Source organism: Branchiostoma floridae, unplaced genomic scaffold (genome assembly GCF_000003815.2).
Source record: "Branchiostoma floridae strain S238N-H82 unplaced genomic scaffold, Bfl_VNyyK Sc7u5tJ_1494, whole genome shotgun sequence".
Classification (NCBI taxonomy): domain Eukaryota; kingdom Metazoa; phylum Chordata; class Leptocardii; order Amphioxiformes; family Branchiostomatidae; genus Branchiostoma; species Branchiostoma floridae.
Genome location: NW_023365729.1, coordinates 325,670 through 339,965, shown reverse-complemented (window position 1 = coordinate 339,965; position 14,296 = coordinate 325,670). Strand labels below are relative to the sequence as shown.

At 39.9% G+C, this 14,296-nt stretch overlaps 2 protein-coding genes across 2 annotated transcripts in view; both read right to left on the bottom strand.

Annotated features, from left to right (window-relative positions):
* Window positions 1–2,134: 2,134 nt before the first annotated feature.
* LOC118407856 lies at window positions 2,135–5,617 on the bottom strand. The gene is made up of 5 exons (XM_035808411.1): window positions 5,402–5,617; window positions 5,010–5,045; window positions 4,074–4,226; window positions 3,365–3,489; window positions 2,135–2,696 (listed from the first exon to the last, which is right to left on the bottom strand). Exons 1-5 carry the CDS (start codon window positions 5,493–5,495, stop codon window positions 2,586–2,588), a joined length of 519 nt encoding a protein of 172 aa, XP_035664304.1. The 5' UTR covers window positions 5,496–5,617; the 3' UTR covers window positions 2,135–2,585.
* Window positions 5,618–6,303: 686 nt separating this feature from the next.
* Window positions 6,304–14,296, bottom strand: part of LOC118407849 (COP9 signalosome complex subunit 1-like) — a 12,516-nt gene continuing 4,523 nt past the window's right edge. The window contains exons 5-16 of the mRNA XM_035808390.1: window positions 13,784–13,954; window positions 13,209–13,344; window positions 12,629–12,706; window positions 12,411–12,468; window positions 12,011–12,096; window positions 11,793–11,887; window positions 11,182–11,287; window positions 10,725–10,805; window positions 10,074–10,211; window positions 9,258–9,344; window positions 7,452–7,499; window positions 6,304–7,178 (exon numbers count right to left, since the gene is read on the bottom strand). Coding sequence (XP_035664283.1) covers window positions 7,107–7,178; window positions 7,452–7,499; window positions 9,258–9,344; window positions 10,074–10,211; window positions 10,725–10,805; window positions 11,182–11,287; window positions 11,793–11,887; window positions 12,011–12,096; window positions 12,411–12,468; window positions 12,629–12,706; window positions 13,209–13,344; window positions 13,784–13,954 — 1,156 coding nt within the window. The 3' untranslated portion in view covers window positions 6,304–7,106. The remainder of the gene's footprint in view (window positions 7,179–7,451; window positions 7,500–9,257; window positions 9,345–10,073; window positions 10,212–10,724; window positions 10,806–11,181; window positions 11,288–11,792; window positions 11,888–12,010; window positions 12,097–12,410; window positions 12,469–12,628; window positions 12,707–13,208; window positions 13,345–13,783; window positions 13,955–14,296) is intronic.

Below are 14,296 nucleotides of genomic sequence, written 5' to 3'. Positions count from 1 at the left end.
ATTTTAGTTAATAGTCATTTCTACCAAGTTTTACAGTCTTTCGTACAGAGGCAGTTAGCATTGTATGATTTTAAAACGCTAGTGTAAGTCTAATACTCCACCAAACATATTTCTTTGTAGTGAAATGGACCATTGGTATGAGCCATACTGAATCAGATCCAGCTGATCCTTTGGACCTGAACCGGACCTGGACCTGAATTTTCTGTACCGGTACCCACCCCTAGTCTGTATGACGTAACATTCCAACATGTTTGCTCCAGGAGATGCTCGTGAAAACTAAGCAGGTGATCCACGATTTCTTAGAATGTCTATCGTGCGGCAAACATGTATGGTATGCAAATTGTGTCTTTGTCCATTGATGATGAGATGATAGGCTTCCCTGAAATTTGTGCTGGCTTATTTTCGATCCTAAAATCGTTATTTTGGACATTTCAGTTAGAACGAGCTCACGATGCTTGTTCAATCACAAAATGAGTAATAGAATGGCCATATTGATTGAGCATTGAGGATTGTGCACCAGTCGAACATTTGTCCACGAGTGGTCGCTTCAAAGTAATCTAAAGCATAATTCTGAAACAGAACGTGCCTAGAAAATAATGAGAATGAGACTTCGGATAGTCAGTCTGGCTGGTGAATTGTTTTTATTTATCATTTACCAGTAACAACAACAACAAGATATCCTTTAACACGTAACCGGTACTAGCATAACTGCATTGATAATAATCAATTGTGACTATATTAGAAATAAAAGCAACATCATTTTCATTTAGTAACGCTGTATAACAGTATACAGAATAGCGGTGGGGTGTTTTGCTAATTGATATTACTGTAAAAAAAAACATCAACAGAAGCACATAACCAAAAATAAAGTTTTAGACAAAGATATTAGTAAGAGTGATGCAGATGTTCTGGGGGTAAGTATCATGGCTTTCATAAGTTCTCAAATGGAAAATTATCCAATATTTCCTTTTTCATTTCATTACAACTCAATTACGTGTATCAATCGGTTACACAGTTAACTTTACAGACACGATATTCAAAGACCCTCTGCTTTAAGCTAATGTTAAAGCCCCGGTCACAAAGCGCGTACGATTCCTTGCGATTCCTTCCGATGCGCAGGATAAGCGCAGTGCGTCGTAAGTCGGGGGAGAATCGGAAGCAATGGTTTAAGTATATAAAGCCGTGGTCACAAAGCGCGTAGTGCATCGTACGATGAGGTCATAAGAGCGTGCCTGCGTCAATCGCAGTGAATCATAGTAAATCGGGGAGCGTCGTATGGCGAAAAATAGAGCTGAAATGGATTTTGAACATGTTCAAAATTTCGCTATCGTCGTAAGATTTTATCTGCCCCAAAAGCAGAGTTCATTACGGCAATTTTTGTCTACTGGTGAGGTTATAGATTTATGATTTTTTAGCATGTTGTGATGGTTTCAGTTTTCCCTGATATTGTTGATATTGACGAAAAGGGGAAATATATCAGTCGCAACTGCCACAGTCGCAACCAGAGAACAGCGCGCCCCGCACAGGTGATGCAGACAATTGTTTGATCGCTTCATGCACGTGAGTTTATAATTAGATCAAATCTCAGCTCTCGTCGGTCTTGGGTCAGTTTTCCATAATCGTAATAACCATGGGGACAACTCGAACATAAAGGCAGGCTCTATGAGTCGGAAATACATATGATATAATGCTTATCATATGATTTTTGTATGATGGCATCTTTTTGTTGAAAGCATATCATGATACGATCTTCGAAAGAGCCTGACACGTAGAGCCGGCGAGCAGGTCAAGATAACCATACCAGTACTCACGCTTGATTTGAACTTTTGCTTGTAATACTCTTGTTGTCATGGTCTTTTTGAATTTATTTTTACAGTTAAAGATATTATAGGAAGGTATTTAACAGCTATGTCCGCATTTTGTTGGTTAAAGAAGCACAAAAGCGGCCAGACGGCTATACAGAAGAGACACAAGTGAAAAATCGTGCGACGCTGGAAAAATTTTGAACACCATCCGATGCGTTGCGATGGCTTGCGATGCTTACGATTTTATTGCGATGTACTGTGCTCATCGTACGATATGCGGAATAGTCCATCGTAAGGAATCGTACGCGCTTTGTGACCGGGGCTTAACATGTACTAACTTCTCTGTACATTTGGTATTCAAAACGTATGGCTAATATATCCACATTTCTCTTTTGAAAATCTCTGAACAACGTTTTCTACAGTGCTGCAGATTATAAACATACAAAGATTTGATAAATTTTGTTGCGGCTATGACTTCAACAGCCTTGTCGCATGGATATAGTGGTCAGCTATGAGTAACCTTACAATTGCAAAAACATTGCCATTACAGACAACTACAAGTATTGGCAAGACACCATTGGTAAAGGCGTGGTCTTTTTGTCGTGGGGTCGTCGTACGATTTTAATGTTGTAGGATTATCAAGCAGACTGTGACAGAACCAACCGCCGACAAGGATCTAAGTCAATCTTTCCCGTAACAGGAAAATTGAATTTGTACGACACATGCAAGACTATCCTACGACATCCGACTTTGTGATCGCACGACGGTCGCACGACGTGATTAGAGCTCGCTGTGCAAATTGGGCCTGACTGGGTTCGGTCTCTTGGCCTTGACGTGAGTTCCGTCCACGAACTTGACGTTTCCGTTATCATCAACGACGATCTCTGGTTTCTAAAAACAGCAACAAAAGAGCAAGGTAAAGGACTTGAATTAAAGAAGAGTTCCAATCACTGATCATTTTACCACTCTATATAGAGAGCATTATAAATGTGATAGGTTTGTAATACCCCCCCCTCACATTAGGTGAAAATCGATCGGGCGACGAGTCTGCGAGCCCTAGCTTACGAGGAGGCATGACCCTGACGGGAAGGGGGGAAATCTACCATTTCCTCGTCGGCAGCAGGATCATGCCTCCTCGTAATTCAGAGCTCGCAGACTCGTCGCCCGATCGATTTTCGCCTAATGTGAGGGGGGTATAACTAGACTTGATTTGATCATGGACAGAAGATCAAGTTCAGTGATCAGAAATCACGCACATGTTCCTTACTTTCTTTCTATGCCAAGCATCTGTTGGCTCATGAGACATCAAGTCTGAGTTGAGGTTAATATTCTGTTACAGTTGTAGTGTTCGTGTGATGTGTCGTGTTTGTGTGGTATCACGTTTGTCCTTTTGTCTTGCCTGGCCCCTTCTTGGATGTTGAGCGGTCCAGACACTATAAGCGAGATTTAATCAGGCTAGTTTTTGTGCTTAAGTGTTTGTGTGCCGGCTGACTGTGGGGATTTGTCAATTCATATCTGTGTCATACCGCGGGGTGGTGTCTTTATTTCATGTGACTTACCGTAGGATCATGTTTGTGATCAGGAGCGCCATGACAGGCGTCTGACAGGTCGTGGCACAGCTCCTGCTCCAGGTTGGAGTGGTCCGTGTTCATCAGCAGGCTCTCCACCGTGCTGGCGTAGGTCTCTGTGCACAACATTATATAAGTAGTCACCATTTGTATCATTCACCAGCATTGATTATAGTCATTATCTTCGAACGTTGCCGTCTTTATATGATAATGTATCATCGTCAAAGTAAGGCAATGTTATGATGTCGCCAGATCAAAGAGATTTAACGTTAGGTTCTAGAACTAAATAGTAAAATCACAATGGTCCTGGCGATTATTGTTGGCGTAAGGTGGTTCTCTCACATGCACCAAAGTGCGAAAGACATTCGCATATTGGCGCGAACCAATTTGTCGCATGAAATTGTTTTTTTTTTTAAACATCCACAGCGGCGAACATCCTTTTAACACTGTGAATGTTTTGCATCAAATATTTTGCATCAAATTGTCAATCATTGTACATTGGTTTGTGCGATTTGCAAACAATATTTTATTTCAAGACTGATAATATGAAATTCCAGTGGTGGCCATTCATATTAACATGCGCCGCACGTCAGCGTGACCGTAAGTGAAGATTGACACAAATTCGCAAAGTTGCCGCAGTTTCCTAGCGTAATTCGGCACAGTCCAATGAGATAACAGCGTTACCGCTATAGTTTCTTACCCAGCAGTTGCAGACAAGCCTCCACGTACTTCCCAGGGACGTACTTGAGCCGTTTGAAGTTGTCGTGTTTGCAGGTGGTCGCCATGGCCTTGGATACTTTGGCCGAGTGGGACTTGTGTTTGTTGTCCTCAGACTCAAACACCTTTATCAGTTCTAGAAACACACATTGATATTTGTAATTTGGGGCGCGGCCACATAAGTCGTGCGATTATCATACAATTTTGATCCATAGAATTTTCAGGCAATCAGATTTTCAAGAACTAACCACCGACAATGATCTAGTAAGTAAGACATCGTTTTGTGTGGCAAGACAGCTGAACTTTTCAGAACACATGCATGACTACCCCCCAAAATCGTATGACGTATGACGTACTAGTATGTCATCCTCCAACCATGCCCTTAAAAAACGTTGATAATGTTTAAAGCAAAAGTAAACGAACACTTAGAGTATTTGAAGCATATATATCGCGTGGATTACTGATACTGCACTAGTATATCTTTTAAATTTGGTGGATATATAAGAGTTGACGGTGCATGAATTACTGAAATAGGCTCCAGGGTTGCCTTATTGCTGTCGTTCAGGAGGTATATTCCCTTTTTTCTGAGACTATATGTCGCCACCATTGAGTTTTTAAAGGGCTTTGGAGCCAACATTTTACATGTTAACATAGTAGTAAGATAGAAAGACTGACACTAATTCAACCGACCTTGAGTAACCCTCTTTGAAACACAATTTCTACGGGTATACGGGTAACTTAATACTCAAGTAACCACGTCAGTTCACAATTTACACTGACTTGTAATTACGCTCAGGGCGTGCATTGAAGTAGATCAAATGCCCATAAATCACGTGATCTATTGACAGCACTGTTGTGGCTTATCACAGTCAATGAAGCGCATAATGAAAAACAAAACGTAAGTGCAACTTAAACTCACCTTTCACAGTTGCTTTGCAGCCAAGGCAGTACATATCTATTAATGGATATAAAACATACGTTAAAACAGACCTTACACTGGTACGGAATGTTGTTGTTACAACGTTGCCAATGGCAACAAAGAAGTGGGTTGGACCCGATGGACTATAATAATAGCGATGAGACCCTAAACAATACGGGCCGGCGATCCTTTGTTCCCAGCGCCGAAAACATTGTGTAAACTTTACGCTACCGTACTACGTAAACACACCTAGAATCTAATAACATAAACTCCATACAGGATAGAAGAATCACGCTAATGGTTGGCAAGAAGGACATCGTTTGATAGCTCTGGCACTGACAACTATAAGCATGGCGTGGTAGTTTCGGCTAACCAAAATAGACAAACCTCACCTGTCGACATCTCAGGTGGAACACACCTGACCGTGGAGATGCTAAGGACCAACAGAAGACCTGCCGTTGCAATAAGGACAGGTAAAGTCTTCATGTCTGTCCTATGTGGTGTTGCGGTTTGAGGAGAAATTCTGCAAGCAGGGTGCTTCTCAGCTACCCGTCTTACGATGTACACGTCAGCCCAGGAAAGGTGAGCTTACCCGGCTTTGTCGGCAGGTAATCTTAGTATGTATCTGCTGAGGGTCACGTGATCATAGCGGGCGGTGCCACTGTAAATAGGGGGTGGAGGCTTTTTAAAGTTTAAATGAACGTCAGACCAAGGAGGTTGACCAGACTCGTTTTTTTTTACCTGAATGCAAATTCTATACATTCGATGTGCACTCTTAAAATTCGACTGCTGTTCACACACATTAGGGTCAATTCGTCTGGCTGGCCCAATTGTTTTGCTTGAAGCATTTGTTGTACTTCCTGTAGTCACTGAGTGGAATTTGTAGGGTACAAATGATTCTACAATGCATTATAACTGCAAAGAATTTGTTTGTAGCATAATCAATAAATTCTTCATTTTTCCACATCTTGGATGATATCCTGTTTCGACGAAAACATCAACAGCATGTAAAAACTTCGTTTTTGTCATTATTTCACTCTTCAGTTGGTTAATCTGTATGCATGCATATGTATGTAATACAATATGTGTATGACATTGTTTGTGTGTGTAGACTCTGGGTTTTGGGCCAAACACTCTTCTGTTACACGACATGACCAAAGCAATGAGTTCGCTGTATATGTGTTAAAAGAAAATATAGATGCAATAGAATATCATGTATTATACTTTCTACATTAGCTTTACGATCAAACAAATGGGATCAAGGAAATGACACAAATTGTAAATAAAGAAGACAAAATGACCTCTTGTTTTCTTGGTAAGCGTCATAGGATAGGCTTCAATACAGACAGTACAAAGGAAAACTTATAGTGACATAAGCACTTAATATGAACAAGTTGCACAACTCCTTAACTGTTGCACATCACAGAAGTTTTTACTAGTACATGTACTTGCTTTTCTGATAAAACTTTACCCAACACTATCTTATTTTTCCACTGACAGCATTTTGAATACAAATAGACAGAACCCCATCTAAACTGTAAGAAATTGATAAATCATCATATTAAACATTGTTATACATGAATATCAACCAATCTCTCACATGTACTTCTCCATAAACATTTTCTCTTTGTTTTTGAGAGTTGCAAATGTGTGCTACCTCTTTGTAACTTTTTTTCAAACTACTGTCAAACCTTTCTAAGTGACCATCTCTACATGATGACCTGTATTGTTTGTTACAACCTGAATAAAGAAATGACCACCTGACCAATGTCACCACTTTTTGGTGATCCTTCAGATACTTTTTTTCCCAAAGACACAAGCATTAAGAGTCCTGTCAAAAGTGACCACCTGTCCACATAGATCAGATCTTACCAGTCCTGAGTGGTCTTCTTGGTCAGTTTAATTTTGACCGCACTATGTCTGAGTAACTGGTCACCATATGAATGTGCAATGAACACTCCGAAAGCCTTTCATAATACTTGTATCTTAATAGCTTATTTACACAAGTACATGCCTCTGTGTAGATATAATGTTAACATTAAACTTTACAGGTTGTAAACTGTATGTTAATCTTTTTCTAACAGCACATGTTGTTGTTTATCTGTTGCTGGCGTTTGTTCCGGGTGCGATGGATGCTTCTCCCCCAGAGGAACTGTCATGGGGTGGACTCTGATGGGGAAAGAATAAGATTTTGGTTATATTCAGGTGCAAAGTGAGCAGAGTGTCTGTCTTGCATTCTGTAGGACATGAGTTTGATCCCCGGCCAAGTCAAAGTTTCCACCTTTATGGAGGGGTGTTCTGATATACCATTAAACAAAATGAACAAGAAGCTGGTAAAGCCATATGCAGATTTTCAGCTGCTTTGGCAGAAAAAATTTACGTCTAAAATTGAATTCTCTGCCATGTGCAATGTATGAACTACAAACGAAAATGAAACCTTACCTTAACATGAATCTGGTTCTTCAACATGGCAGAACGCAGAATAAGAGCCTGTAACAGACAGATGAGGGATTTAAGCCCCGGTCACAAAGCGCGTACGATTCCTTGCGATTCCTTCCGATGCGCAGTATGAGCGCAGTGCGTCGTAAGTCGGGGGAGAATCGGAAGCAATGGTTTAAGTACATAAAGCCGTGGTCACAAAGCGCGTAGTGCATCGTACGATGAGGTCATAAGAGCGTGCCCGCGTCAATCGCAGTAAATCATAGTAAATCGGGGAGCGTCGTATGACGAAAAATAGAGCTGAAATGGATTTTGAACATGTTCAAAATTTCGCTATCGTCGTAAGATTTTATTTGCCTCCATAGCAGACTTCATTACGGCAATTTTTGTCTACTGATGAGGTTATAGATTTATGAATTTTTAGCATGTTGTGATGGTTTCAGTTTTCCCTGATATTGTCGATATTGACGAAAAGGGAAAATATATCAGTCGCAACTGCCACAGTCGCAACCAGAGAACAGCGCGCCCCGCACAGGTGATGCAGACAATTGTTTGATCGCTTCATGCACGTGAGTTTTTGATTAGATCAAATCTCAGCTTTCGTCGGTCTTGGGTCAGTTTACCATAATCGTAATAACCATGGGGACAACTCGAACATAAAGGCAGGCTCTATGAGTCGGAAATATATATGATATAATGCCTATGATATGATTTTTGCATGATGGCATCTTTTTGTTGATAGCATATCATGATACGATCTTCGAAAGAGCCTGACACGTAGAGCCGGCAAGCAGGCCGAGATAACCATACCAGTACTCACGCTTGATTTGAACTTTTGCTTGTAATACTCTTGTTGTCATGGTCTTTTTTAAAGTTATTTTTACAGTTTAAGATATTATAGGAAGGTATTCAACAGCTATGTCCACATTTTGTTGGTTAAAGAAGCCATAAAGCGGCCAGGCGGCTATTCAAAACAGACACAAGTGCAAAATCGTACGACGCTGGAAAAATTTTGAACATCATCCGATGCGTTGCGATGGCTGATTTTGCTTACGATTTTTCTGCGATTTACTGCGCTCATTGTACGATATGCGGAATATGCCATCGCAAGAAATCGTACGCACTTTGTGACCGGGGCTTTAGTTACACTCCTCTATGCACTCTGCAACACAGAGGGCCTTGCCAACATGTGAAGATAGTGAAATATAACATTATGCCATTGTAATTCATTCTCTTCAATCTCATACAATTCTTTAGAAAAAATACAACATAATGATTTGGGTGTAAACCTCAAACCTGACTAAATCCCCTCTCTGAAACTATGTAGAATAGTAAAGATTTGCCCCTAAGACTCTGTTTTCATGTTTCATTCCAGTTCAGTTTTCAGAATCGTAAACCAGTAAATCAAATTTGTGTAGCCTTGGTGTAAAAGAGGTTGTAAACATGTTGTCTTCAATTTGTTAATATAATAAATGTCGGTCCCATTATGATTACTTTTATTCATGTGTTTTGTTGTTTTCAAAATCATACTTTTATCATCTTGCATTCTTTGGCTCTCCCATATTATCTACTGGGCAGGACCCAATTAATCGTTGGAAAGTATCCATTGTTCTAAACAAGTGATACACTCAGAGTCCCAACCTTAGGTGTGAAGAAGAGATCTCTAAATGTTCCTGACTGATTATAGGAGTTCTTTATTCTGGAGACAGTTCTCTCTCAGGTCTCTACAAGGCTTGTCTACTGAGTACTCTCCTGTCTGATCGAGTACTCATAGAGTTTTTGCTCTACTAGTGATATGAGTTGCCAGACCTTAGTTCTCCTCTGATAGGCCTTCCCCATGCCCAGGGCCTTCTCAAACGTGGTGCTTCTCTGGTCCACATCACGGGCATACAGGATCTGGGTGGAACAACAGGAGGCAGAAAGAACTGGTTTGTATCATTATAGTACACCTCAGCACTGAAGTTAACTATGTACAAGTACATGTAAATGCCACTTTTCTTGTCAATTTGCCGACATTTAGAACAATGCTAAACTTTACTTGTATACAATGCATGTAATATACATGTACAACAATTCATTTAATCTCTTTTGTACTATAAAATAAGTCAGTTATTACCATAAATCTGATACAGAGGTCAGGCAGGCAGGAGCTTGAACAACATTACATATTCAGTCTTTGTCTCCTCTACTGTGATCTAGTAATGTACAATATGGTGCAGTTACTTTGTGGCTTGCTAGGAGGCACCCATGGACAGTAGAAAACAATTTTGTCAATACACATGTACTGGCATTGTTATACTTCTTGTGAGTCAACTTAAAAACTGCAATTATGAAATAGGAAATAAAGAATACCAAAGTCTCATGAAACAAGCTAAATTGATGCCTCAGTATTGTCTTCTTCATAGTGATACCTAGGCCATGTTTTCTTACCTTTGCCAAGAATGTTATCTTTTCAGTATTGTGTGTGCCTTAGATGTTTCTGGCTTTGTGGTTGAAAAACATAACTCAAAAAGCTGAAATTAAATTGTAATGAGACATGGCATGTCAAAAGAATGATGATTTGTGTAGTTTGTGCCCCCTAGCACCCATGTTTGGTACTGCAGACAATGTATGTTAGTTCCGTACCTTGTTGTGCGAGTCAATGCGCGCCTGGATCTGTCCATCCAGAATCAGCTGCATCAGTTCGTCCTCCAGCGCTGCCAGAGTGGTGTTGAAGGCTGCCGCCATCTTACGCATGTCTGCGGACATGTAGGGGCTGAAGTACTGCAGGAAAACACAACATCATGTTACCTGTAGTTTAATGTAAATAGCAAGTAGTCTGATGCTTAAGCTTACATAACACAGTGTGTCATATTTCAGTATTGTATAACCTAGAATCATCATGTACTGTATCAGATTACATGTATGTTATACTATAGCCAGTTGCTTTATACAGCAATATACATCACTTTGCCATACATTGTACCCTTTACAACTGTTGTGTAATAAACTTTGACTTTATTTTACTTGACACCTTTCTAAACAAAAGGCTCCACATGTAGTGCCACATCAGAATAGAACAACCTAGATATTGGGCAAAAATCTACCTCATCTTCATACATTGTACATTGATTTTGAAAATCAATAGTCCGCTGCTGTACATGACTTTTAAAGACTATTAGGCAACCTCACTGACCAACTCCCAACCACAGAAGACCTTGCTCTTGAAACTTACTCTAAACCACTGCCTGGAGAAGGTTGGGAGGCTGTGGTTGGCTATGTGTGACAGGAGCTTACCTGAGTGAGGGCTCTGTTACGGATCATGGTGTACAGGCTGTTGATATGCGGGGACAGGTACATGTCCAGTAGAAGGTGGTCCTGAGAAAGGAAGAGAGTAGAGTAGAAGTTGAAAATCTTTGCTGAAACACAACAAGTATTGCCGAAGACAAAATTTTCTGTCTTTTCTCTACAAATTTTAAGTTATTCTTTGGAATGTCCATTCATAACATTTTGTTTGCACTATTCCATTAAGTTTGCATGTAGAGTTTACATACAGCAACTGTGTACAACTAAACTGTAAAAAAATGTTTAAACGCAATATCCTAAGTGACAGTAATGAAAACATCCATGCTACTGTAACCCAGACACTATGTCCAACATAATTTACAGAGAGTTACATATCCTCATATCAAAACTCCCATCCCCCTAAGTGATATTATCACCTAAAAATAACCAAGATAGCACCGAGTCTTACCTTGATCTCCTCCAACTGCTTGAGACAGGAGGCATACTTGGACTCACTAAACTTCAGGATGATGTCTCTTAACTGGGGCTCCAGCTCAAGGAACTGCTTAAAAGAGCTAAAAAGGTAGAAGGCAGTTTGTATTGTGTCGATATTCAGGGTAGCTATTGGATATAACAGTTCAAAACTGACTTGTGGATGACATTAGAAACAAACAAAATAATCAGCAATGGCAGACATCACCCCTTTTGCACAGACGAAAAGCAGCACTGAGGATGTGTGTGGCAAAAATGCATTGTGTATATTGGGATCACAGAAACACACACACACACACTGTACACAAATACAGACATGCTAAAAACAATACACTGTCTCAGATAGAAGACCAACTTGTTGCTGACAGACAACATGAGCTGGGTATTCTCCAGTGTACAGTACTGAATAAGCAATCCACTGAATGACTAGCCTTACTGTACTTGCATATATTTTCATATACAGTGTAACAGAAACATACATTGAACAGAACATCAAAATCAACAGCAAAACACACACACTTGCAAAATACCTTTGCAAAATTATAAACACATAGAGAAGCATGTATACTGCACATTCCAGTCACTGACCTGCTGGATATGACATTTTTCTGCAGCTCTTGTCGATCAAACGTTGCCAGTGCACACAGTCCACCATAGATGGCTACATTGCTGGGTGACAGCATCTATGGAGGGGGAATACAACAACTTTGTGTTACAACACTGAAGGGTGCTACACAAACTTTGTTATTGATCAGCATATCACACAATGTACTTTAAGTGCAAATACTTGTAAGTACAACACTTACATCTGGGAAGTCACAATGGTCGAAGGACGCCTGCAGGAAGTACTTAGCTGAGGCCTTGTATTTCTTGGTGGCCAGCTCTGCCAAGCCTGGAATAGTGGTACAATTTAATTATTTAGCAATGTAATAATAAAGTGATTCAATGTAATGATTTTCAGGCAGCAGCAGTCAATGCAGCCAAATCCACAAAATATTACATATACTATATATATATCTATATACCTAGTACATAAACCAGTATATGTTAGTTAAAGGTAGGCATCAGAAATATCTGCACAGCTCTAACATATATACAGGTAGTAGCTCAACAGCATATACAGGTAGTATTTCTAGCCCTGATACATGTAAATGAAGAGGAAGTATTGAAACAGAGCTCACACTCCATAATATATTATACACTAACCTGCAGCACACTTGAGTTTGGTGATTACAGACTGGCTCTGACTGTCACGCTCTCCTTTCTAAAAAAAAATACAAAGAAAGTTACAGCCGTCATCTCTTTTTAAAAACATTTATGAATATATAATCAGCTAAACACAATAAGTGTTAGCAAATTACAACTGAATTTCTAGCATCCAATGTGATAACTGTGAACAAACAAACAAACAAACATGGACTTACCTCAGCTATTTCAGGCGTGGCTTCAGCCTTGTTGACATAACTCAGCACATGGGGCCAGTTCTGCAGTAGGATGCTCACCTGGGAAGAACATACACCACATGTATATTAATAGTGGACCATTTATAGTGCATACATGTATCTACAATGTGTCATTTACACTGTGCTGTAGGTATTTAAAATGCTTCCAAGAATCAGTTCTACAAGTAATTGATTAAGCGTCTAGTATATGACAATGATTGAGTTACTGGTAAGTTAGTTAGATTCCTTCCCAAACACTTTGGTGTACATGTTGCCTATCTCTGTTTCTACACAATGTAGCTTTAGTGGTACCGGTGTGTGTGTTCAACTTCCATACTCAATTCTAATAGTTATTGGCATAACTTGCTAAGGGATTCAAGCTGCAACCTCCTGAATACAAGGCGAACACTCTATCCACCAGGTACTGGTTTTAGTATTGGTTAGATGTCAATTTAGCTCGTTGCATTGTAATGGTGCAACCAATGCAGCAAAACTACACTCTCTATGATCAAAAAGTCATAAATTGTTCCTACACTGGCTATTCATGTGTGCCATTCCGTACCTTTATAACATTGAGACACATGTTGACCACGTGCTTGGCGCTGGTACAGTAGTCACGTGCTCGTGAGTAACACTTCAGCGCATTACTCAGGTCTCCACAGTCCAGATAGTGGTCACCGAGGTCATCATGGCCACGGCTGCATGGGACACAAGTCAATATGGTCCAGATTACGATCAATTCAAATTTTCTTCCTAGATCCTTAGTCCTTTTTTTAAAATATCCACATTTAAACTCCAGGTTACCACATAACAAGAAATAAATAATGGTAGGGATGCATATGTAAAAGTTACATGATTGTGTAGAGGTACAGGTAAAAAGATTACGATTGTTACATGTACGGATAAAGAAATTAGGTCCAAGGTCCCAAGGTCCAAGGTTATCTCATTTACTGTCTTCATCTTTTATGCTAAATGCTTGTCGGTTACATTATTGGAGCCAGTGGGAAAATGCTACATGATAGAATAATGGCGAATAGGGCAAAGAATTTACTAAAACTGAAAACATTTTAAGGAGGTATGTTTTGTAAGCTTTTGTAAGATTTACCATTCTCTACCAACACTGTAGAAGTTTCTCACCGGATGCTTTCCTTGATGGAGTTTCCCTTGTAGTTCTTTAAGTCAGTGTCTAACTTCTCTAGCTTCAGGGCTGCCTTCTTAGCCGTGGTCTCCACCCAGTCGGTGTCGTAGGGTGGAACCCCCAGGGTCAGGCCGGCCACCGCGTCAGGCATGTTAGCCACTACACCAGAACTGGACATAACATACACACAAAAAAGAGTTTTAATGCATCAAAATGGTAACATCAATTCATAGACCTTAATGTTCCTGAGTTTATTATTTACATGTGACTCAGTCAGTTCAGTTCAGTAATCCAACAGGTGACTTGGAATTAATTATGAAGAAGGAATTTATTTTGGTAATAGGTGCGCTGGTAAACATAACTTCTGAATCAGTGTTTTTACTAATGCACTTGAGTCCCCTACACTCAACTGCATCATTGGTTAGATGGTTGATTAGTTTAGAGAGATAGCCAATGATTAGACTATAGTTACATTTGTAGCTTTGAGAAATGCATCATTATAGATGTAAGGG